Below are 26,718 nucleotides of genomic sequence, written 5' to 3'. Positions count from 1 at the left end.
TTTTCTTTTTTATGTAAATAGAAATATTCATATGTGATGGTTTGTCAAGTTCATAATATTAAAAAATAAAGAAAAAAGTAGTCTACATTTGCTGCCTTCACTTTACCACCCACTTTTCAATGCTTTGCAATCTGGTTTCTCACTCAGCCATTCTACTGATACTGCCTCTCAAAGGTTACCAATGATTTCTTAATTACTAAGTCTGATGATCTCTTCTCAATCTTCATCCTTATTCATCAGTCTTCAGTTTCTGACACACACTCCCTTAGGAAATCAATAAACATCTGTTAAGCACCTCATCTGTGAGGTGCTTTTCACATGACTAATTTTTATATATCTGAGTCTATCTTTCATTCTCAGTCTCTTTTGGTGGTTCATCATCAACCTATCAACCCCTAATCATGGAGAATCCCTTAAGGGCTCTGTTTTTGGTCCTTTTCTTTCTTTACATTATCTCCTACTGACTTTTCTCTCTCCCTTACCCCTTTAACTAATCAGTTTTCAAATCCTTTCAATTCTACCTGTAAGTACTGTAAGTCTCCTAAAAGCAATCTCCTCTCTCTCTCTCTCTCTCCTCTCTCTCTCTCTCTCTCTCTCTCTCTCTCTCTCTCTCTCTCTCTCTTTTTCTCTCTTTCTTCCTTTCTTTCTTTCTTTCTTTCTTTCTTTCTTTCTTTCTTTCTTTCTTTCTTTCTTTCTTTCTTTCTTTCTTTCTTTCTTTCTTTCTTTCTTTCTTTCTTTCTTTCTTTCTTTCTCTGTCTCTTTCTCTCTCATGTGTCCTCCACACAATCACCAAGATAATTTTACTAAGGTACAAGTCTGACCATATTACTAACCAGCTCAAAAATCTTGATTTAGGAGCAGCTACCAACTGCTTCTGACGTAAAATACAAACTTTAATAGGGCATTTAAGGACTTCTGTAATTTGCTTTCAATATACCTTCCTAGCCTTCTTTCACATTATTCCTCCTCACACACACTTACATCCCAGTCAAACAGAACAACTTGCTGTTCCCCAAATTTGATATCATCTCTTCCCTCTGTGCATTCACATAAGCTGTGCTCTATGACAATAACAGACCTACTCTTCCTCTCTCCCTTTCTGAATCCTTATCTCCCTTTAAGTCTTCAGGTGCCACTTTATTCAGTTGTTTTCCCTTAGTCTCTCAACTAAAAGTGTTCCCTTCCTCCTCAAATATTCCTAGAGCATTTTGTCTAGCCCCCTCCCTTGCCCACATCATTCCCTACCTTGTATTGCAATTATCTGTATAGGTATTGTATTATATAAACATATAATATTCCATGCTTGGGACTCCTATTGTTTTCAAAGTACCTTAAATGTGGTTGGCACTCAATAAATGTTCATTAAATTTAACTGAATCACCAAAAGCTTTTTTGGGGAAAAATGGATTTGAAATTCTATTTATAAAGCAATAAAATAAAAATGTACTGGACCATGAAACATTGCACTGGATTTCAAGATCAAGAGTCACTTCAAAGTTGCATTATTAATCAAAATAAGAAAATACTTGTACAGTAATAAAATATATATAACCAGAATAAATGGCTTTATTATCATTTAAACAAAACAACAATTGTACATCTAATGAAAGTATCTCTTTCTTCTTATAAAAGAAGCACTGTTCCTGTTGGCATTTATAGCAGCACTTTGTTAGAAAGATTTCATTCTCCATAGGAAGCACAGTGTCTGTTAATCTACCATATGCACTTTAAAAATAGGCAAATTATCTTACATATGAGTGCAATGCATACAGACTTAATCACTTTTGATGCAAAGAAATAACATGGAAGAAATCATGTTGTCCTTCCATTCTGGATAAGCTTAGCCGTGTTATGCATACTTAGGCATGCAGGAACAGTGAAGATATTGTTTAGTTGTTGTTTAGCTTAAAAATTCTCTACTGGGTGGCTGCAAGAGAGAAAAGAAAACAAATGAACAGGGAGATGAGGAGAGACCGGAGAAGCAGTAGAGAAAAAAAAGCAAAAAGAAATATTTAGGCAGTGTGTGCTAAGTGGTTTATATAACTTGGACAAATATATGTTAATCAAGATCAATATAGAAGCTGTCCAAAACCAATCTGTAAAAACAAGGAGTAGAATACTAGATGAAATACTTAGAATAAGGGGATATGAATTAAGGATGAAAAACAAAGAATTAGAAACAAAGAATAATTGTATATTACAGAAGGAAAATAGCAATATTAGAATCCAAGAATACAAATTGCAGTCCCAATTCTCTTTAAAGGACGTTTGACTATTTCATTCTCCTTGAAACTCTCTCCTTTCTGGTTTCAATAAGTGAAACTAAAGCATCTATGTTATCATGATTTGTCTTCCATAGTCTGATAAATTTATATATATAATATATATATACACATACACATATGTGTATGTGTATATGTGTGTGTGTGTGTGTGTGTACATAGATACATAGATACTTATGTATATGTAGGGGCAATTCAGGTTAAATGACTTGCCTAGGGTCATATAGCTAGTGAGTATCTGAGGTCACGTTTGAACTCAGATCCTCCTAACTCCAAGGCCAGTGCCCTATCCACTGTGTTACTTAGTTTCCCTCTGATAGATATTATATTGATACTTTATACGTTTCAAGTTATTTATGACTTTAAAATTTTAATCATGAGCTACTCTTTCAAAATTTCAAATTTCTCCACAATTATATAACTTCTGAAGAATAAAAAACTTCCCTTTTCTTCTTGTAATAGTGCTCATGGCATCATATTTTTCATCAAATTAAGACTAATATGAGAAAGTATTGCTATGCTACCTGTATGTCTAAGATATTAGTAAATTACTTCATAAAGTTAAGTCTATTTATTTAACTATCCAGTAAAAATGCTAAATTTCATTAATAGTAAGTCATTTTATCTAAACTGACAGAAAATTATGATTTCATCAAGAAACAATCACTTGACTAGAACTCTAATATCCAATGAAAAGCATACCTATCACCTGTTTAGTGACTCAAAATTATAATTTTTTAAAAAATTTATTAGAAAGAAAAAATGTTATATTATGACCTACATTCATTTACAATGATTTAAGCCTCACATGCTACATTAGTCAGGGCATACTTAAAGGAAACATTCATATAGCGTCTGTTGTTTCTCTGAAGATATACCTATAGGATCAAAGGATCACAGATTTAGGGCTATAAGGGACTTTGGGGGGTAAGTCCAATGCCCTCATTTTACAGATGAAGTAAGTGTAACACAGTGAGCTTGAGTTAAGACAATGGCATTAGATAAAAATAACAGACAGATAGATAGATAGATAGATAGATAGATAGATAGATAGATAGATAGACAGATAGATAGATTGATAGATAGATAGCTCAACTAGATAAGTATCTGAGATAGGATTTGAACCCCGTTCCCCTAGTTCTCTTTCTACTGCTCCATGCTGATGTCCCTCAAGTTTCATCCATTATTTTTACAAAAAACTAACTTTTTATTCTTTCTTTCCCATTGTAAATCTGTTTTAGTTCATGTTCAGTGCACCATTTTGTCTACACTACAGATCTACATATCTTTGTATAGTAAGTATCCTTCCAGTAGGATAGAAGCTCCATGAGAGCCAATGCTGTTTTTTAATTTAGTGTCCCTAGTACTTAGCATAGTGTTTTGGCATACAGTGGTGTGCAAATTACTGGGGTCAAGGTAAAGAAAATACTTAAATTTATTTCCTTATACAATAAACCTTACAACTTTTTATGTCTTTGAAAAACTTTTCATATGCAATATGTCCTCCTTTTTGGCAGTCCATTTTTCCAAGTCTAATCTTGACTAAAGTCCATAGATTTTCAATAGTGTTTAAATCAGGCAAATTCCCAGTCTGCTGATACATATTTATCTTCATCTCTTACATAAATTTCTTAAACTTTTGTGATGTTTGGCATGGTACAAGGTCATGTTGACTAGACTTGGGAAAATGGACTATTCATCAAAGGTAAGATTAATATCCAATGTGTGGTTTCATTATCATCATCAACACAGCTAACATTTTTAGAGTGCCTACTATGTGTCAGGCACTGTACTGAGTGCTTTAAAAATATCTCATTTTATCTTCACAACAAACCTGCAAGGTAGGTGCTATATTATCCCATTTTACAGATGAGGAAACTGAAGCAAATGGAGGTTAAATTACTTGCCTAGAGTCAAACAGTTAGTAAGTATCTGAGGGCAGAATTGAACTGAGGTATTTTTTATTCCAGACCCAGTGCTCTATTCACTGGGTCACCCAGCTGTTCCAATAATTAAAGAATATACGTCAAAATCTTTTAACCTCATCACCAAATTGAATAGAACAAGGGTCTGCAAGAAAGAACATATCGTATATGAAAAGTTTTTTAAAGATGTAAAAAGTTGTAAGGTTTATTATATAAGAAAATTTAAGTGTTTTACCTTGACCCCAGTAATTTGCACATCACTGTATGCATAAGAACACTATGCTAAATGCTAGAGATACAAAAATGAAAAACACTACTTGCTCTCAAGGGGCTCCTATCCTACTGGGAGGGAAATTACTGTATAAAGATCTGTGAATCTCTACTGTAGACAAAATGGTGGGTGGAGGAGATAGCATTTCCAAGAAAATTTACAAGTAAGCAATTGCACTTTCGTTACTATAAATGCTTTTAACATAGATTTTTTTAAGAAAACAATTTAAATCACAACAAACAACAGGTGTTTTGTAGTTGTCAGATATGTTGTGTGAAACTTAAGCTGCAGATGGCACAGGACACATCTTTTGTACTTTAGCAGGTTGTATATATTGTTATTCAGCTTAAAACCTCTATCTACACTGTGTGGGGAGAAAAGCTTAATTTATAAAATGTAAACTTGTACAACAGATCTGGTTGAAGGGAACCAAACATAGGTCTCAAGTATTGAATCATCAATAACATCATTTTTGAAATATTCATAAAGAAAATCTACAAAAGATAGTAGGAATGGAAAAAAGTACATGTGGATGCTAAATTTGAAAGTGAAATATGAAGTTGAAAAAGACAAAAACCAACCGGGTTAACTGAGTCACTGAGTACATTTGTAACATTTCAATTCAATAGTAGCTCAAAAGTAATACCAGGTTACACTAGTAACACAAGGTAATATTAGGTACTAGTTAGTAAAAAGTTAGTACTAGGTAAGCCTAGTGGGCAAGCAGGTTAATATAGTTTTAAGAAACATAATTTTTTCATTCTTTGAGGGGGAATAAAAAAAATTTTAACCTTAAAATTTCATCTAGGCACCTTGTGGTAGTTAACTTCTAAGCAGTTTTCATCAACAGCTTTGGAATGGAATTATTTGGAACATATCAAAGATGAAATATGAGTTGATCCAATAAGAACAATTAATTAAAGTTCATTATAAATATAAAAAGTACTGATTTTTTAAAACCATGTTATTACTTGCTAGAGGCTAAAAAAACCAGCATACCAATACCCTGTGCAAAATCATTTATAGGAAACATTGTTATGCAACCTTCAACATAAAGTTCTAATTTATTGTCCTTTGGGCTGATTTTGCTGACTTTCAAGTTGGAATAAATTAGAACTATTTTATCTATAGAACAAAACAACTTGGCAAATTACTATAAATGGTATACAGTGCAATGAGGAGTTCTCCAGGGTTATGAGGTGAATTTCCATGGCCAAATCAGTACTGACCATTTCTAACACAGCATATTAGCACAGTGGTTTGCACATAATGGGCATTCAGCCAATGTTTCCTAAAGAAACAAATGCCCAAAGGTGAAAAATAGTTGATTGAGTAAATGAACCACCACAGCCACTCTTATCACAGCCAATATTCAGTTGACTTTAATGAGCACAAGTATCCCATCCCTACCACCCATTATTCTCAGTTGCTCAGGTAACAACCTTCAAAAGTATGATTGCCTTTTGCCTGTGTTTCACTTATTATATTTAATAATGTCCAGTGTTCAATATTATGAGGAGAAAACAAACTGAACATACCAAACCAAAAACAAAATAAAACCATATCTTCTCCCATGTTAGCAATAAATACAGGAAAATTCATCATAATAAATGGATTATAAACCCTATGTTGAAAGAAACTAGAAAAGCTAAAGGAAAATAATCTACAAGGAAGGATTAAAAATGCTTATATGTTGGTGACTTCAGGCATATTACAAATAATCACATTCTCTCTGAAGCAGTTGTAGGAGAGTCATATAGAACATGAGGCATTGAATACTTCCTTGAGCTGAACTAAAACCTCCACTTATTGTGGTACTCAAATTGCAAGAGTGATAGTGAGTGATAACCTGGATTTGAAAATCAGTATTCTAAGATCACATATTGTAATTATTTTTTAAATCAAATTTTTCTATTTATAGTCTCCTTCAGCTGAGTGCCCTCTAGTGTTAATCAAAAATGTGGAATATGCATTAGTAGTATCAAATTGGACAGACATTTACACTAAATACACTTAAAGATTTCAGAACGGTCCTATGGAATGAGCACAATGACTTAAAGTCACTAGAAATTTAAAAATATATGCAGGGAAAAAAATCAATATTTCTTATGACAAAAAGTATAATAGCCACATCACTAAAATGAATAAAATGATCCCCAATATAGTAAGGTTTTTGTCATTTTGAGAAAGACAAGTTAATGGCAAAGCTGCTATCTCTTAAAAAAAAAAAAGCAACTGACCTCGAAACATTTTTCCTTCTTAGCTTGATGAAGTAGGTTAGCCATTCCAGGAAGCAACACTGGAAATATAAAATTTTCTAGATATTCTCTGGGAGAACCTAGAAAAAAATTATAATAATGACATGCTATTAACAACAATTAAAAATACATTTCATCTATTACTGTCAACTTGAAGAAAAGTGAGATTTTCACTGAATATGTTGTCTCAGTGCTTAATGTAACATTTTGTACTGTGTTTTATAAACACTTTTTCATTCATAACCTATTGCCAAGATAACTGCAACAGCTTTCTAATTGGTCTCCCTGTCTCAAATTTCTCCCCACTAAAATCCATCCTCCATACCACTGCCAAAGTAATTTTTCTTAAACATAGATCTGACCATGTCACTCCCCTACTTAATAAACTCCAGTAACTTCCTATTGAATCAATAATAAAATACAAATTCCTCTCTTTAGCTTGTAATGCCCTTCACAAGGTAATCCCAATCTATTATTTCTGTCTCATGGGACAATCTCCCTTCCTGCACTCTATATTCCAACCAAACTGGTCTTCCCTCTGTTCTTCACTCACAACAATGACATTCCAATTCCATCCCACCACCTTACATGCCTTTGTATTGGCTATCCTCCATGCTTGGAAGGCACTCCCTTCAGTTGGCCTCATAGAACCCCCTCTTTTACTTCACTGTGCATCTCAAGCACCACCTTCTACACCTTTATTTGATACTCAGTTGCTCATGCCCTCTCTTCTCAAACTACCTTGTATTAGCTACTTTGTATCTGTTTTAATTTGTTCTCTTTATATTTATTCTATATACATACACACACACACACACACACACACACACATATATATATATATGTATATATATATATATATATATATATATATATTTGTTCTTCTCTAGTAGACTGTTAGCCCTTGCAAGTAGAAATTGTTTGATTTGGTGTATTTATATCCATACAGTCTAACATAGTGCTTAATACTTATTGACTGACTAATTATTAAGTAGCTTTTGCTAACAGAGATTTCAAGGTAGGGAGCTAATAAATTAACTAATAACTGCCAAAATTAAAAAATAAGATTATAAAAACTAAGTAATTCCTTTACAAAATCCAAAGCCCCAGATTTTTTTCATAGGAAAACAGACCTTTATTTGAAAAAAAAAATTTTAATTTTAAAAAGAAAAAAGAATTTTCCAGTATAGAAATAATTACATATGTATGACTATTTATATGTATACTTAAGAACTTACAGGATTTGTGCTTTTAACGGTGTGATTGACTCCCTCCATTGTCCCAGATCACAATCTTTATATAACTTCAGAGGTGATCTCTGAGAAGGGCTGTGGCCAAAAACTTTATCATCCAGCAGCCAACCTGGGGATGAGCCTTTCTACACTTAGCTACCCTGGTCTACACATAACAGCTATAAAGTACATTGCTGGGCCTAGATACTAAAAAACTTGGTAAAGCCTGTCAAGTGTTTGTACTCCTTTCAGAACCCAGATGAATAATTGTTGAATAATTGTAGCTGCATAGATCTGGTATGTAAAAGTGTAGAAATTGTTAGCACAACAATATTTCAAAGTTTAGTAATAACAGGTAATAACATTGGTGCCCATGATTTATTGCATTGGTTATTAATTTTGCTTGTCTATTTGTTTCAAGGGTTTTGTTTTTTTCTTTTTTCTTTCTCCAGTAAGGTGGGAGAAAGAAGAAATAAATATTTGAAAATCGAAAAGAAAAAGTAAAATTAAAATAAAAATAAGATACAGAAAAACTCCTAACAAACCATTGATGCCCAGCACCCAAGTGAAAAACAGAGAGAAGAAAAGATATTTATCAGAAGACCTCCTGAGCCACCCACCCCATGTGTCTCTTTGTCAGGGTCTTTGTACATCTTTCTATCATTCTTCCTCTTTGCTTCCCACCTCCCTTACTTATCTAAATGTCCATCATATACCATTAAAGTGTACGTGTGCATATGCACATTCAATTCAGTAAATATTTATTAGGCAGCTAAGTAAATCTATGTGTCATTTGTCCTGCTTACTGAGTAAATACAACAAATAAAGAACATCATTTTTAAACTAAGTTTTTCTTCACCTAAGAAGCCTCCTCTCCAGACCTATTCTGATGCTCTTTCTTAGTGTGGATGCTGGCATGGCACAATTCCTGGTAGGATCTGCCAAACTGCAAAGTTATGGATGGGCCCAGTGATCAACTATGTGTGTCTTCTAAGAACCAGTTAAGTTCAGAGAGACTCACTGACAGAATATATGAATGAATTTTTCAGCCACAGCAGCGCATCAAGAAGCCTATGAGGATGATGAGGGCTAAGAATCAATCAGCATGAGTGGAGATAATGTCTGAAACAATAAAATCATGCACCCTCGAAGAACTGAAGTACAACTTTAAAAAAAAGTGAAATATTTTTCCCCTTCAAAAATTAAAAATAAACTAAGTTTCTTTTTTAACTCATGTGACCCTCTTTTGATTTTTTTCCTCCTCAGGGTACCCAACCAATGCTCTATCGTAGTGTCAAAGGGAAACCAGAAACGATATTTTCTTATGATCTTACTTACATGTTTTGGGGTCAAAAACTTCTGGAGCTTCAGGTGCTACACAAGGTACATCTTGGACAATGGCATAATTTGGGGTAACTTGAAAAAAGTGTTCTGGACTTAAACCTGGGAAAACTGTTGCCTCCAATGGAGCAGAAACCTTTAAAAATCAATTTACATATATGGTATAAATAGTTTGGTTTTCCGTTATAGAATCACATAGAATTCAATATTAAATGTCTTTCTGGTGACCAAGATGCTGCAATTTCTTTTTTAATGATTACAATGGTATTGTAATCATAAGCAATTAGGTTTTTATGCCTTTCTATATTGACAAAAGCCATATAGTATGAAATTCCTTATATCAATGACATCACAGATCCAGTTCCTACCTCATATATGTGCAAAGATATTACCACTGAGCATGCTGTAAAAAAAAAAAATTATCAGATACTTATATAATGAGAACTGTATTTGCGATCATCCTGGGCTCCCATCCTGGCTCCAGTTACTATTAGTTGTGTGGTTATGAGCAAGTACTAAGAAGATATATATATATACTAATATATATATTATATTATATTATATTATATTATATTATATTATATTATATTATATTATATTATATTATATTATATTATATTATATTATATTATATTATATTATATTATAGCATTAATATATTATATTATAGTAATAAATACTAAGCAAGTATTAAGAAGATATACCCATCGCAACACACAGGAAGAAGGGTGGGAATACAACAGAGAACATCTGGATGAAGATCAACAGAGGCAGAAAGGAAAGTAATATTACAGATTACCTGAGCAGAAAGAGGGAATAAATGAGAAATACAGAAAACAGATTATAAGCCTAGCCTAAAGACATAATCTAAAGGGATGGGGGACTTCAACTATCTGAATATTTGTTGTGACAAGGGCAACTACTATTCTGGATCTAATTTTTACCAATAAAGAAAAACTGGTTGCTGAAATGTAAATGATTAGAACCTTGCAGCAAAGTGAACACTCCATTTTAGGATTTGTAACAGAGGAGAGAAAAGCCAAACATGATATGACATGAACCCCTACGTTTTGGATTACAGATATCAAAGGACTTGGACAAAATACAGGGAGAATCCCACAGCTTGGCACTCTAAAGGAAAAGTCACTTCAGAAAGAATCAAAAGTTTTCAAGAGGAAAATTCTTTTAAAAAATATTTTAACAGGTATCCTTTGTTTTTATCACCTTCATTTCCAAATATCTCTCCTCCCCAGAAAACCATCCCTTGTAACAAAAAATAAAAGAGGAAAAAAAAACATTCATCAAAACTAATCAAGACATTGATAAAGTCTGGCAATACAGATATTGTTCTACTCCTATAATTTCCCAGAGACATGACTGAATAACAACAACAACAATTTTAGTATAAGGTACTAGTAGCTGGAGAAGGATCAGAAAAAACTTCAAGCAGAAGATGGTTTATGAGCAGAGCCTTGAAGAAAACTAAGAGTAACAATAGGAAGAGGTGAGGAGGAGGCTCATTGCAGGAATGAGGTACAGTCTGTGCACAGGCTTAGAGACGGGAGTCCCATGTAGTAAGAGTAAACAGGCCAGATTTGCTGGACAACAGTGTGCGTGAAGGGGACTAATGTGGCATGAGACTGGAAAGGTAAACTTCAACCAGGCTGTAAAGGGCTTCAAATGCTAGAGGAGCTAGAAGGCATTATTGATATTTGATCCTTGAGACAAGAGGGAGCACCTGGAGTTTTTACCAAGCAGGGAAGTGATAGGGCCAAGTGTGAAAGCTGGATTGAAATAGAAAGACTTGAGGCAGGGAGACTGAGTAGGAGACTACTGCAATAGTCCAAGTAGGAGATGAGATAGACCCAAAGTAGGGAGAAAGATGAGGAAAGATGGAATTAAGGGCACATGTATAGATGCCATATGGATTGATTAAAGGAGAAGGAGCTGTCCAATAGGAGAGAAGTCTTAGAGAGGGATCTGCTTAACTATAAGAAAGGTTGATATGTAGATGTAGAACTAGCAGCAATGGGTAGGAGCTGCAGAGAAGCACATTTAAGTCCAGTATGAGGAAAAATATAACGATTAGAACTTTCCAAAAGTGGAATAGGCTGCCTGTGGGGTAGTTACAAGTTTCTGAAAGCCCTTCAAGTCTTGCTAAAGACCTGAAATGTGCCCAGCATCCCTATCACTCTACTGAAACTGATGCTTTCTCTAGTATCACTAATGAATAACTAATTATCAAATTTTATGGCTTCTTCTCTATCCTTATTCTGTTTGACTTTCTGCTACTTGTGACATACTTAACCTTGCCCACTCCCTCTTGAAATTGTCTTTCTCTGGCTTCTACAATACCTAGACTATTTTTGTTCTTTCCCTATATACCTCACTGACTACTTCTTTCCTCTCTTCCTCTGTTAACTTCCCTTTTTCCACCTGCTGTCTTAGGATAGGTGTTTAGCAAGGCTTAGTCCCTTAGCCTTCTCTTCTTGTAAATTCAAAGAGTGCATCTATTTTCAGGGTTTCAATGGTCACTTACATATGTGATGACTGCCAAATTTATATCTCTCCTAAACACTAGTTCCTTATCTCTATCTGATGTGGATTTATTTTCTAAATTAAATTTTTAAATACAAAAATCTACTTTCTTTTTCTTCCAATAAAAAAAGAAAATCCTTATAACAAATAGGTATAATCAAGCAAAACAAATTTCCACATCAGCCATGCCAATACATATACATGTAAATCTGCATTCTGAGTCCATCACCTCTCTACCAAAAGGTAGGTAGCTTGCTGTACATTTCCATTTGGATGCCTTGTCACATCAAACTTAGGTACACGTTCCTGACACAGTTTTCTGACCAACCAATAAACCAGGCAATATTGCACACATTCTCCAAAGATAAATGTATACATCTACTAAACAAAAGAGAAATAGGTGCATGTGAGGTAAAATACAACCAAGGAAATTTCAGTTAAGTGGTACAAGAAATATGTTGAACAACATTATTTATAACCTGTGGCCCAGAACTGTTCCAAGTGACTCCCCAAGCTTTCTTCTTCTGGGAGAGTTTTACCTCCAGGGTAACCCTTTGAGGGAAAGGAGAGTTGTCTTGACTATTTATGTTAGCTCTTTCTATTTTGAAACTTTGTCCAATTAAAAAGAGCCAGTCTTGTATTCGATGTATTGTTTGACTGAGTGTTTTCATGATCCCTGAGGGTCCTTTATACTTTCTGGAGAGACCAAGACACAAGATAAATTCCAATGCTCCCAGTGGAAATCTTCATTGAAAGAATAAGTCAAAAAAGAGAATACTTAATGAGAAATCCCCCAAAATAAATCCAGGATCCATAAATAGAACAATTCTGCTTTCCTCTTTGGTAGGTTTCCATAGTCTCCAAAGGACTACCCTGGCTTTATACCCATCTTCCCCCAAAGGAAAAAGCATTTCAGGTCACTAGGGTCAAACCCCTTCCCTGAGACCTGTACAGTCCACACAATGCAGCACTAATAAAGTGCAAGTTTTGCTCTTCTACAATCATGGTCTGTTCCTTATTGCTAACAGGCCTTTTTTCATCCAGGAATTCTCCTGATGGGCCTAGGAATTTGCCATTGTCCAGAGTTTCACCTCTTCTCTCTAGGAGACTTAGTCTTATAACTCAATACTGTCCAGGAATTCCCTGTCTTCTTGAGGAACCTTGGATTAGGAGCTTAGTGCTGACCTGGAATTCTTCTTACAGGGCTTGTTACGAGGCTACTCCATTGTTCTGCCACTAGCAATCACTGTTTTTTCTGTGCCTGACTCCTCTTGTGGTGCTAAATGGCTCTTGCTGAAGCCTGGAAGATGCACAGGCTTCCCCTTGATGGAAGAGAGTTCCAAGTCTCTGTAGCCCTTCTCATCTGTGTCTCTCAGCTCAGTTTCTCTCCCTCTCCCTAACTCCCCTATTTAAAGGCCTAGTATTCCCCGGGAATATAGCTCAAGCGCTCTGAAACTAATAAACTGAATTAGTGTAAAAATCAATTAGCCTTAATTTGGTAGCAATGAGAATTCATATACCATGAATGTCAGAACCAAAATCTCAAATGCAGCTGCTTGCCCCTTTGTGTTAGAGGACATCTACAATGTCAAAACAAAAACTTCATTCTTTAACCTTGTTAACTTCTTAACCTTGACCTTGCTCCTCCTAGACACATCCTCTACATATTTAATAAAGTAGGACTTGGACATTTCTCTTTGAGTACAAAATCTGACCCAGCCTCCACATGTGGCTGAATCCACTTTTCTAGGTTTTCTTAATAGACAAAAGTGCAGGAAGAGATAACAAAGCATGGTAAAGTTAAAAAAAAAAAGACACACTAAGCAAAGTATGGGACATTACAGAGACCCTTACTTTTATTTATTTTTTTTAAGGCAATTGGGGGGTTAAGTGACTTGCCCATGGTCACACAGCTAGTAAGTGTCAAGTATTTGGTCTGAGGCCAGATTTGAACTCGGGTACTCCTGACTTCAGGGCTGGTGCTCTATCCACTGCACCAACTAGCTGCCCTTTAGAGCCCTTTATTTAAAAGGCAGTTTATTTCTTCAGTCAAACTGAAAACAAAATCTGCTTACTGTGGACTTGCCTTAGAATGTTTGAGCTGGAAAGAACCTTAGAGATCATCCAGCTTTCTCTTTACAGATGTGGCAACTGAGGCCCAGAGTGTTAAGTAGCACCAAGGTAACAGTAAATTAATAACAGAGAAGTGATAAAAAGACAGGTGTCCACACTTCTGTTCTTTTTGAAGTTCAACACACTGCTTTTCCACTGTGAGGACACTGTGAAAGAAGTTGTGAGGGTAGCTCCAGCAAGGAAGTTAGTTTACTTGGCACCAAAGGTAAAGTATTATTTGTGTAGGTGATGCTTTACATCAACCTTCCTACTTTCTTACTTTTAAAGAGTTATTCATGCTGTAAGTTCCTTGAAGACCATGTTTCATTCATCTTGTATTTCCCACTATATATGCATAACAAACAAAACCCGTATACGCTGTTGAACGAAGTTGAGTAGATTTTGATTTCCCAGAACAATCCACTTACTAAATCTACTTCAATGGCATAGAAGAGTTAATGCATTTCTAAACATGTCACAAGCCTGTTAACTATCCAAGTATAAGATAAGTTTTTGTTAATAATTTAGGCTACAAGTACTGAAGAGCAACTTCTTCTTTTGTGATAGAACAATTAACAGAATTCTCAAATTTTAAGAGAATTCTCAAAAATTCTCAAGTTGCTAGTGCATAATTTCAGTATTTATTTAGTATTTAGTGCCGCAAAGAAGTTTATATTGCCTCTTCAACCAAAAAACTGTTAGTGAAAGTCAGGGACTGAATAATACTCACAGTAATCACAGGCTGTTGTTTTACTTTATACCCTTCTGGAAAGGGAGGCTGCTCAGCTTCATATTCTAAAAAGGGAAAACATAACAGCAAAGCCCAAATTTGTTTTGGCAAAGGCTTTCATACTTTAATGCCCTTTGTGAAGTTATTTTAAACTTTAGTTGGTAATTTAAAAAATGACAAAACCTATTTTTCACAAATTCGAGCTTAATTAAAGCTACTTTCAATTTACCCTCACAATCTTTTGATCTTTAGGGATGGGTAGGAGGAATGACAGTGCAGGTAATGAATGTGTGTGGAGGACGAATGGGGAGCAATGGGGAGTAATGCTGATCTGGAAGCTACTATGCTCCTCTTCCTTCTGAATGGGAATTTGCAGAAAACAAAGGGAGGCTAGAGCAGGGCAGCAGATTCTGAGGTGAGTAAGGAGAAGGCTATCACTGGCAGGTAACTGAGAAATCAAAGAATCAAAGAACAAATCTCATTTCAAGTAGAGATTGTGTCATCTTTTTCTACTTATATCCCTAGTACACAACATAGTGCCTGGTTCATAGGAGGTATTTAATAAATACTTCATGATTTATTGATGGAGGATCATCTAATACAACCCCACCATCTTACAGGTAAGGAAACTGGGGCCCATAGATATCAAAGGACTTGCTAAGAGCCATATGGCTAGTTAACAGCAGAGCCCAGAGTAGAAACCAGGTCTCCTGATTTTCATTCCTTGAAACACATAAGACATCTTTCAAAACATAATTCCTCTCTAAACAAATAAATCCTTAGATAAATCCAACAAACAGATTTCTAAGTGCCTGCTAGGTGGAGAGTACCATACTTACCCCTGGGGACATACATGGTTTAGCCAAAACACAAGCCTTCCCTTACTGTATTTATATTACAGTCTGGTTGTTTAGTCATTCAGTCGAGTCTGTCTTTTTGTGACCCCTCCTCAATTTGGGGTAGTAGGGCAATATAAAAAAAAAGTAACTATAATGCAAAAAAATACATAATAGGTACATAAAAGAAATGCAGTCTTATGTGAACTCAGAAAATACAGAATAATTCTGCACACATTTTCAGACATGAACAATGTATGAATTTGGTTTGACTATACCTGTTTGTCACAAAGGAGGGCTTTCATTTTGGGGGAAGATGGGGAGGACAGTACATGGGTAGGTATTAATAGTGATGAAAAAATGAGCTTCAATGAAACATTAAAAATATGCAAGGGAACAGAAGAAAGTTTAGAATGGAAGTCAGCCAAGTATGCCTCTTTTGATATTATCATGTTGAAAATAATACACATTTTAAAAAACTGAATGTAATAGGAGCTCAGTTTCATATATAATCTTCTTATGTTCTTTGTATATATATTTATTCATGTTTGTTAATTAAAAAAAAAACTTACATTGATTCCTGGGATCTGAGAAGACTTCATGGAAGAAGTAGCATTTGTACTGTGCTTTAAGAGACGGGTATGATTTCATTTCAACCCAATTCAACAATCATTTATGAAATGCTTACTTTATGCAAACTACTGTACTAGGCATTGAGTATATAACAATGAAAAAACAAACAAATCACTGTCCCTGTAATCAAGGAGCTTACAATCTAATGAGGGATTAAAATATAAATGCAAATAACTTTAGCACAAGATATTAAATGATTACATGAAAAAGTAATGAATACTCCAAAAATATATAGAGGTCCCGATTAGGTTTCAAGGGGTCTGTAAACTTGGATGGGAAAAAAATTACATCTTTATTTTCAACCTCTAACTGAAATTTAGCATTTCCTTTAATTATGATTTTTAAAAAATTATTATTCTGAAAGGGGTTCATAGGGTTCCCCAGACTGTTAAATAGAGCCGTGACACAAAAAAAGGTAATAAACCCTTAATAAAATGTTATTGAGGGAAAAGGTGGATTTAGAGAAACATGGGATGACTTCTATGAATTGATACAGAGATTAATGAGTAGAATCAAGAAAACAATATATACAGTAAATACAACATCGTAAAGAAAAACAGTTTTTAAAGACAAGGACACTGATCAATACAATCACTGATGACAACTCAAAATATGCAAAATAACACACACAATTTTGTGTAAAGTCTATGTATGGATTTGTTTTGCTTGACTATGCTTATTTGTCACAAAGGAGGCTTTGTTGCTGTTGGGCGGCTGCTACTGTGTTTTAATACAAGAGGGAAGAGATTTGGAGGAATGAGAGGGAGCAATAAAGATGTCCAAAAAAAGAACAAAAATATGGTTACTGAAGCACTTAAAAATACACAGAAGAGTGTGCAAGTTCAGAGGGAGACTCAGCAAAACAACACAGATCTAAAATTAACATGCTGGAATGTATTAAACATTTTTTAAAAAAAGCACACTTGGGATATTCATAGTTTCATATATAGCTCCCTTTTCTGTTCTTTACACATAAATTATTCACGTTAATTTAATGCTTGTCAAGTAAAGAAAGAAGTAAAAAAAACCATTTTTTAAAAGAGTAATGAACTGAAAACCAAAAGACCTGAGTTCTAGTCTAGACTGCCATTAACTAACTGTATGACCTTGGTCAAGTCTTTTAACATGGAGAGAACAAATTATAAGGTGTGGAGGAATAACTTCTAGCTTGCAGAATCAGTAAATATATCAGTGAAGAGGTATCTCCAGAACTGTGCATTGAAGGAATATAAACTTATTTCAAGAATGAGAGATGTTCACAGACAGAAGCAAGGTGGGATGGGCTCAGGAAATAGCCCAAAACTGGCTAGAGTGTACAATGAGTAAATAAAATTAATTTGGAAAGGTAGATTGGAGTTCCATTATTGTGGCACTTGAATACCAGGCTGTTCAGTAGAGTGGCATGGTCAGACCAATGCATAAAGATGTTTAGATTAGCAATGGTGATGAAGAATGGGGAGGAGAAAGATGGAAGGACCAGGTAGAAAGCTATTGTAATAGTCTAAGTAAGAGGCCTGAATTAGAGCAGTTATCAACGGAATTAGGGAAGTTATGCAGAAGGCTTATAGGACCATGGACTTTATAGCTTACCTAGTCTAAATTCTTCATTTTACTGATGAGAAAACTGAAGTCCAGAGTAGCAAGAAAGACTTATCCAAAGGCACAGAGTAGCAGGGCCAAGATTTGAATCCAGTTCCTCTGATTCTAAATTTAGCACAAGTCCTACTTCACCAGCTTCAGAAGGGAAATAATGAGTTCAGTTTGAGATCCCTGTAAGTTGCATGACTAGAGATAAGTGAGAGGTCAGAGTTAGAGATACAGATTTTGGAGTTATTCCTAGAGAGTTGAAAGTATAAGAAGAAAATTTGCCAAAGGAGAAAGCAGAGAGAACAGAGCAATGCTCAGTGAAGTAGGAGCAGAACAAAGAATACAAAACATGAGAGGAGAGAAATCGAGATGGAGAAGGTGGTCAACAGTTTAAAGGCCAAGGACACCAAGAACTAAGAAACATTATTATAAGGAGCAGAGAGAAAGAGGAGACTATGAAAGAAGATATAGATTTTAAGGTCATAGATTTGTAGATCATAGATTTAGAGTTGGAAGGGAGATTAGAGGTCATCTAATCAAACTTCCTCATTTTACAGATGAGGAAATTGAGGCCAAGAGAGTTTAAAGGACTTGCCTCAGTTCCCACAGGTGGCAAGGCAATCTGAATCCAGGTGCATTGATTCCAAATCCAACCTTCTTCCACTGTACTGCACAGTCTTACCAAAGGGGGTTAAACAACCTAAATTGGAGTACTCAATCTTCTCTGTAAAATTGAGGAAGAGATCACATGCTAAATAGAAGGGGGTGAAGATACAGGGGAGACAAGAAAGTCCGGAAGACCCATTTGGGGGAATATAAGGACTCTAAGAGAGATTAATAATCAAACAACAAGCATTTAATCAAATACCTTCTATGTAACAAGACCTGTGCTAGGGTGCAGGGATACAAAGACAAAAGTAAACTAATCTCTGCCCTCAGGAGGCTTACATTCTATTGAGGGAACAGCATGTACATATATAAGTATGTACAAAATATGTATAGTGTAATAATGTTGGTGGGGAAGGCACTAGCAAGTGATGGGGTCAGGAAAGATAACAATAGGATAGACAACATGGAAAAAGATTTGGGGAAGATGCCCAGAAATACTTTTAGGGATTTATATGAAGGGTATATTTTGAAAGCTTCTAAGTCAAAAATTGAATATCTAATGCTGATTTTAAATTACTGGTGCTTGAAGCAGGAGAACGTTGTACACAGTGACAGCAACATTGTGCAATGACTAATTTTGATAGACTTAATTCTTCTCAGCAATGCAAAGATCTAAGACAGCTCCATTTTTTAAAAGATAACCATCTGAGATTGCCTAGGCTCATCAAAATCTGGTGCTGTCTTTTCAGCCTAATCTGATACTATTTATATTGTCTGTTCATTCAAACTCAATTATTCCTGAACCTCCTTTTCGCTCTCATTGTCACATCAGGGCTTCCTTGTTTGGCTAACATGCCTTTTAGCTACCACCCTTCTTAAAGGTTTTGACCCTATAGCAAGCCATTTCTAGGATATCTGTTGTTATTCAGTTGTGTTCAACTCTTCCTGACCCCTTTTGGGATTTTCTTGGCAAAGATACTGAAGTAGTTTGCCATTTCCTTCTCCAGCTCATTTTACCAATGAGGAGAACGAGGCAAACAGGGCTAAGTGATTTGACCAGGGTCACACAGCTAGTAAGTGTCTGAGGCCAGATTTGAACTTGGGGAGACTTCCTGACTCCAGGCCCTACTGCATCACTTAGCTGCCCATTTCTATGAAATATATTCTGCTATTAACTTCTTCATACCCTTTTAAATTACCCGGCTGACCCCAGTTATCTACCTTGTCAACTCCTGCTTAAGCAGTGGACAGAGTTTCTGAAGGCAGCCACAAAATCTAAGTGCTTGGATCATTGGACATATGGGTCTTGTGGCTGCATGGTAAACTCTAATGGCTCCTTAACAGTTTTAGGGTTAAATAACACATTCTATTTTTGGTACTTAAAGTACTTCCCTACCTGACTCCAGCCTGCCTTGCCATTACTCCCTTCATGTGCTCTATGTTCCAATCAAACTGTTCTTCTTGCACAACACTCCATCCCCCTTTTCGGCGCCTTGCAACTCTTGGCATTAGTTGTCTCCTGTGCCTGGAATACACTCCTTCTTCACCTTGGCCTCTGAATCCAGTCTCCCAGTCTCCTTCCAGATTTCATTGTTTATTGTAAAGAAAGTGCTTTGTTAAACCATAAAGCACAAATGTACCTTGCTTGCTCGCTCTCAATCTCTCTCTCTCTCTCTCTCTCTCTCTCTCTCTCTCTCTCTCTCTCTCTCTCACACACACACACACACACACACACACACACATACTTTCTGTTTAGCCCTGTGATTTCAGCAGTGTGGGGAACTTCTGATGTGGAAAATCTCTCCACTGATACAGACTGCTGATTCATCTGCAAAGCACAGTCTTAGGTTGCTGCCTGGAACACTGAATGGTTATGGGATTTGCCCATAATGTACATGTCAGAGGAAAAACTTAAGCTCAGATCTTTTTTTTTAAACTTTTTATATTTTTTTCTAATTACATATGAAAATAATTTTTAACATTCATTTTTTTTAAATTTTGAGTTCCAAATTCTTTTCCTCCCTCCTTGAGAAGGCAAGCAAATTGATACAGATTGTACATGTTCAGGGCAGCTAGGTGGCGCAGTGGATGGGCTTAGAGTCAGGAAGACTCATCTCACCAAGTTCAAATTTGGCCTCAGACACAAATTCTCTAATCAATGGTGATTTGGAGCATTTTTTCATATGACTGTGGATAGCTTTGATTTCTTCTTCTGAAAACTGCCTGTTCATATCCTTTGTCTATTTATCAAGTGGGGAAGGACTCTTATTTTTATAAATTTGACTTAGTTCTCTATATATTTGAAAAATAAGACCTTTAAGAGAGAAACTTGCTGTAAAAAATTTTCCCCAGTTTTCTGCTTTCCTTCTAATTTTGGCTGCATTGTATTTATTTGTACAAAACTTTTTAAATTAATGTAATCAAAATTATCCATTTTACTTCCCACAATGCTCTCTGTCTCTTGGTCATAAATTTATTCACTTCTTCATAAATCTGACAGGTAAGATATTCCATGCTCCCCTAATTTGCTTATGATATTACCCTTTATGTCTAAATCATTTTGTCCTTATCTTGGTACATGGTGTGAGACGTTGGTCTATACTTACTTTCTGCTATACTGTTTTCCAGTTTTCCCAGCAATTTTTGTCAAATAGTGAGTTCTTTGTCCCAAAAGCTTGGATCTTTGCATTTATCAAACACTAGGTTATTAAGGTCATTTACTACTGTCTATCGTGCACTAATCTATTTCACTGGTTTCCCACTCTTTTCCTTAGCCAGTACCAGATTGTTTTGATAATTACCACTTTGTAAAAGAGTTTAAGATCTGGTTCTGCTAGTTTGCCTACTTTCAGTTTTTGTTTTCATTGATTTTCTTGATATTCTTGACCTTCTGTCCTTCCAGATGAATTTTGTCACTATTTTTTCTAACTCTATAAAATAAATTTTTGGTAGTTTAATTGACATGGAACTGAATAAGTAAATTAACTTAGGTAGAACTGTCATTTTTTATTATATTGGCGTAGCCTACCCATAAGCAATTAATATTTCTCCAATTATTTATATCTGACTTAATTTGTGTGAAAAGTGTTTTGGAATTGTGTTCATTCAGTTCCTGGATTTCTCTTCGCCAGTAGACTCCCAAGTATTTTATGTTGTCTACAGATTTTTTTTTTAATGACTTGCCCAAGGTCACACAGCTAGTACATCAATTGTTTGGTCTGAGGTCGCATTTGAACTCAGGTCCTCCTGACTTCAGGGCTGGTGCTCTATCCACTGCGCCACCTAGCTGCCCCCAGGCTATAGTTATTTTAAATGGAATTTCTCTTTCTATCTCTTACTGCTGAGCTTCCTTGATAATATATAGAAATGCTGGTAATTTATGTGAGTTTATTTTACATCCTGCATCTTTAAGTTGTTAATTATTTCAACTAGTTTTTAAGGTGATTCTCTAGGATTCTCTAAGTATGCCATTATATCATCTGCAAAGAGTGATAGTTTTGTTTTCTCATTGCCCATTCTAATTCCTTTAATTTCTTTTTCTTCTCTAATTGTTAAAGTTAGCATTTCTAGTATAATATTGAATAATAGCAGTGATAATGAGAATCCTTGCTTCCACCCTGATCTAGCTTATCACCATTACAGATAATGCCTGCTGATGGTATTAGATAAATACTACTTATCATTTTAAGGAAAGCTCCATTTATTCCTATGCTTTCTAGTGTTTTTAATAGGAATGACTATTTTATTTTGTAAAAAGCCTTTTCTGTATCTATTGACATAATCATATGATTTTTCTTGTTTTTGTTATTGATATGGTCAATTATACTAATAGTTTTCTCATATTGAACCAGACCTGAATTTCTGGTCATAGTATATCTTTGACAGATTTCTGTAATCTCTCTGCTAGTATTTTATTTAAAATTTTTGCATCAATATTCATTAGGGAAATTGGTCTATAATTGTCTTTCTCTGTTTTTATTCTTCATGGTTTAGGTATCAGCACCATATTTGTGTTGTAAAAGGAATTTGATAGGACTCTGCCCATTTTTTCAAATAATTTATATAGTATTGGAATTCATTGGTCTTTAAATGTTTGGTAGAAATCACTTGTAAATCCATCTGGTCCTGAGGATTTCTTCACAGGAAGCTCATTGTTGGCTCGATCAATTTCTTTTTCTAAGATAGGATTATTTAAGTATTCTATTTCCTCTTCTGCTAATGTGGGCAATTTCTATTTTTGCAAATATTCATTCATTTTCACTTAGATTGTTAGATTTATTGGCATATTCATTGGCGTATAATTGGTCAATTACTTGTATTCTCCTAACAATTGCTTTTATTTCCTCTCAATTGCTAGTGAATTAACCCTTTTCATTTTTGATACTGGTAATTCCTCTTTCTTTTTTTAAATCAAATCAACCAATGGTTTATCTATTTTATTGTGCTGGGTTTTTTTCCCATAAAATCAGCTCCTAGTTTTACTTATTAGTTTCAATTACTTTCTTATTTTCAATTTCATTAATCTTTCCTTTGATTTTCAACATTTCCAATTTGATGTTTAACTGAGGATTTTTAATTTGTCCCTTTTCTAGTTTTTTTTTAGTTGCATACCCAATTAATTGATCTGCTTGAAATTAATATTATTTATATTATATAATTATATAATACATAATATTATGCTGTTATGTTAGTAACTAACTATTACCTTGTGAGCCACTCTTTTTCTTCTTTTTTTTTTTGTGGTGAGGATATTGGGGTTAAGCAACTTGCCCAGGGTCACACAGCTAGTAAGTGTCTAGTGTCTGAGGTCACACTTGAACTCAGGTCCTCCTGACTCCAAGGCCAGAGCTCTATCCACTTCACCACCTAACTGCCCCATGATCCACCCTTTTTGTACTGTTTCTGTAAGGAGCCCAACTCCTGAAAAGGTAAGTCAGCCTCTGAAGGGCATGGCTGACTGATAAAATTGCTCGAGCCCTCAAGGCACATGCTTATTAGGATCCCACTCAACCAGGAGACATAATTTCTATTTAGAGTATAAACAGAATCCAGTTCTGGTGAGCCTTTGCCTGGGCGAAGGACCCTCCCCTCTTTAATACCCTCCATTAGAGTTTAGGGAAACCCAGTTCCCGAAGGAGAAAACTAGACAGAGGTCTGGATGGAAATGGCTTTCACTGCCGCAATGCCTTGAGGCTGCTGAGTCTCATGATCAAGCCACATTCACAGCAGGAGGAGCTGAAGACTTTTAGCTCAGCTCCTCATTAAATGTCCACCAGTCAAGATTGATTTACATTGTCAGGGGAGTTCCCTTTCAGAAGGAATTTAAGGCATTTCAGAGTCTCCCTGGGTGTCTTTGGTTAACTGAGAAAAACACTCACCATCAATTTCTTGATTACAGGCTACTCTAATTAATAAATTGTTTATCACCACAAAACTCTACTTTTGGGGTTTTCATTCACTATGCTCCTTTCTCCATTTTATTGATGTAAGTGTTTAAAGACACAAATTTTCCCCTAAGTACTGCTTTGGCTGTACCCCCTAAATTTTGGCATGTTGTCTAATTATTGTCATTCTCTTTAATGAAACTGTTTCTATGATTTGTTCTTTTGTTGTGGTCTAGGGGTGCTGGGAACCCTGAAATGCAAAGGTATAGGGCATGAGTCTGCTACAAAAGAATCCAACCACTCAAGCCTTCTTTCAGTCAGAGACAAGGTTTATTGTGACGCTAATATAAGCTGGCTAGATTTTTAAAATCTGAGTATTTGATGAGGGTAAGATTGATATTTTATACAGAAAGACAGTGAGAAGATCTGGATGGGATTAAGGAGTGACTAGTAGCCTGGGGTAGGGCCAGGTGAAGACGAAGGAACAGTTAAGTGGCAGAAGAGCCCCAGTGAAAAGGCAGTTAAAAGGATTATTGACTGGGATGGGCCTGGGTTCAGGGGGCTTTGCATCCAGGTCCCAAAGACATGGTCTTTTCCTTTTAGGGCTCCATCATTAGCACCCTATCACTTTTACCCACTCATTCTTTAGGTTTAGATTATTTAGTTTCCAAGTAATTTTTAATCTATGTTTCTATGGCCCTTTATTGAATGTAACTTTTATTGCATTATGATATGAAAAGGATGCATTTAATATTGCTGCTTTTCTGCATTTGATTGGAAGATTTTTATGTCCTAATATATGGTCAATTTTTGTGTATGTTCCACTGAGAAAAAGTTATATTCCTTTCCATTCCATTCTGCTTTCTCCACAGGTCTATCATAGTTAACTATTCTAAAATTCTATTCATCTCCTTAACTCCTTTAGTGTTTATTTTATGGTTAGGTTTATCTAGTTCTATCTAGTTTATCTAGTTGAGGTCCTCCACTAATATAGTTTTACTATTTCCTCCTATAACTCATTTAACTTTTCCTTTAAGAATTTGGACATTATACCATGTGAGAGCAGGACTGGATATTTAGTACATTGATCTGTGAAGAGATGATAATTAAACCCAAGGGGGTTAATGAGGTCACCAAGTAAGAGAGTGTAAAGACAGAAGGGGCCCAAGACAGATCCTTAGGGTACTCAGTTAAAAGGAGCTCTGGACTAGGCCTAAGGCAGACTGGTCTAGTGGTTCAGACTCAGGATTGGAATGAAATGAAACATGAAAATAAAAAAGCAAAAACTGAAAGAAAAGACAGTAAGAAATGTCACAGCCCCTAAAGGAGAGCAGAATCAAGATGACTATACATAGAAAGAAGCTGAGACTAGCAATCCCAGGGTTTTCCACTGCCCTTTAGAAGGCATGAGTTCCACTATACCCAAAGGCCTATAAAACTGTGCCTACCCTTTGACCCAACAATAGCACTTCTAGGGCTGTATATCAAAGAGATCATAAAAATGAGAAAAGGACCCACATGTACAAAAATATTTACAGCAGCTCTTTTCATGGTGGCCAAGAATTGGAAACTGAAGGGATGCCCATCAATTGGGGGAATGGCTGAACAAGTTGTGGTATATGAATGTAATGGAATACTATTGTGCTATAAGAAATGATGAGCAGGTAGACTTCAGAAAAACCTGGAAAGACTTGTATAGACTGCTGCTGAGTGAAGTGAACAGAACCAGGAGAAGGTTGTATACAGTAACAACCACATTGTGCGATGACTAACTTTGATAGACTTAGCTCTTCTCAGCAATTCAAGGATTTAAGACATCTCCAAAAGTCTCATGATGGAAAATGTTACTCACATCCAGAGAAAGAACTATGGAGTTTGAATGCAGATCAAAGCATACTATTTGCTCTTTTTTTTTTATTGTTTTGTTTCTTCTTTCTTGTGGTTCCTCCTATTGGTTCTAATTCTTTACAATATGACTAATATGAAAATATGTTTAATAAGAATGTATATGTAGAGCCTATATCAGACTGAATGCCGTCCTGGGGAGGAGAGAGGGGAAGGAGGTGGAGAAAATTTAAAACTCAAAAGCTTATGGAAGTGACTGTTGAAAACTAAAAATAAATTAATTAATAATAATAAAAAAAGAAGGGATGGGTTCCAGATCTTAATCTGATCTTTTTGGTAGTTGATGCTACAGCTCAAAGTGGGTCTCCTGATGTGAAATAGTGATTATTAGCAGAAGTGGCACCAGAAGCATTAGGGCCATAGTGAAAATGTTGATATTCTGGCACAGCATCAATTCTCATCACAGATTAGGTTCATTTGTAGTAAATTAGCTAAGAGGTCATTACCCTCTCACATGGAACCAGGGTCCTACAGCCAGGGTCAGTTCTAAGATTTACATCCATTCAGTGTTCCCTGACCCACTATCCAGAACCTCTCCTGCCCTGACAGCCCAATGGTGGTGGTGAGGGGGACTGATAACCACATTTTTACTCCTGTAGAGGGATATCCTATGGGATTGTTACCTTCTTCCTCTGGGGCTGGGTAGTTATGCTAGTTATGGATGTTTAGTCATTTTATTCATGTCCAACTCTTCATGACCACACTTAGGGTTTTCTTGGCAAAGATACTGGAGTGGTTTGCCATTTCCTTCTCTAACTCATTTTACACATGAGGAAACGGAGGCAAATAGGGTTAAGTGACTTGCCCAGAGTCACACAGATCTGAGGCTGGATTTGAATTCAAGTCTTCTCTTGGGGCCCCAGATATGGCCCACTCTGCTGAGGCCCAGAGGAGACAACTCAGGACAATACTGTCTACTGTGAGCCATCAAGTGCCATACTCCTTCCCTATCATTGATACAGGGTCTCTGCCTTATTTGAATAGCTCCCTCAAAGTCCACATTTCTAACACCACCTCCTGGTGATGGTCATCTTCTCCGCAAAGATATTCTTTAGCTTGCATAGAGGTACCTCCA

The 26,718-nt window shown here is 35.7% G+C and overlaps 1 protein-coding gene across 1 annotated transcript in view; it reads right to left on the bottom strand.

The window, feature by feature from the left end:
* Positions 1-26,718, bottom strand: part of IQCK (IQ motif containing K) — a 113,776-nt gene that overhangs the window by 85,096 nt on the left and 1,962 nt on the right. The window contains exons 2-4 of the mRNA XM_020965242.2: positions 14,690-14,754; positions 9,307-9,445; positions 6,719-6,816 (exon numbers count right to left, since the gene is read on the bottom strand). Of these exons, the coding sequence (XP_020820901.1) occupies positions 6,719-6,816; positions 9,307-9,445; positions 14,690-14,754 (302 nt within the window). The remainder of the gene's footprint in view (positions 1-6,718; positions 6,817-9,306; positions 9,446-14,689; positions 14,755-26,718) is intronic.

This window comes from Phascolarctos cinereus, unplaced genomic scaffold, assembly GCF_003287225.1.
Source record: "Phascolarctos cinereus isolate Bilbo 61053 unplaced genomic scaffold, phaCin_HiC Scaffold_4;HRSCAF=312, whole genome shotgun sequence".
In the NCBI taxonomy this organism is placed as follows: domain Eukaryota; kingdom Metazoa; phylum Chordata; class Mammalia; order Diprotodontia; family Phascolarctidae; genus Phascolarctos; species Phascolarctos cinereus.
Note: the sequence above shows the minus strand (reverse complement) of the source record. Positions and strands in the feature narration are given on the sequence as shown.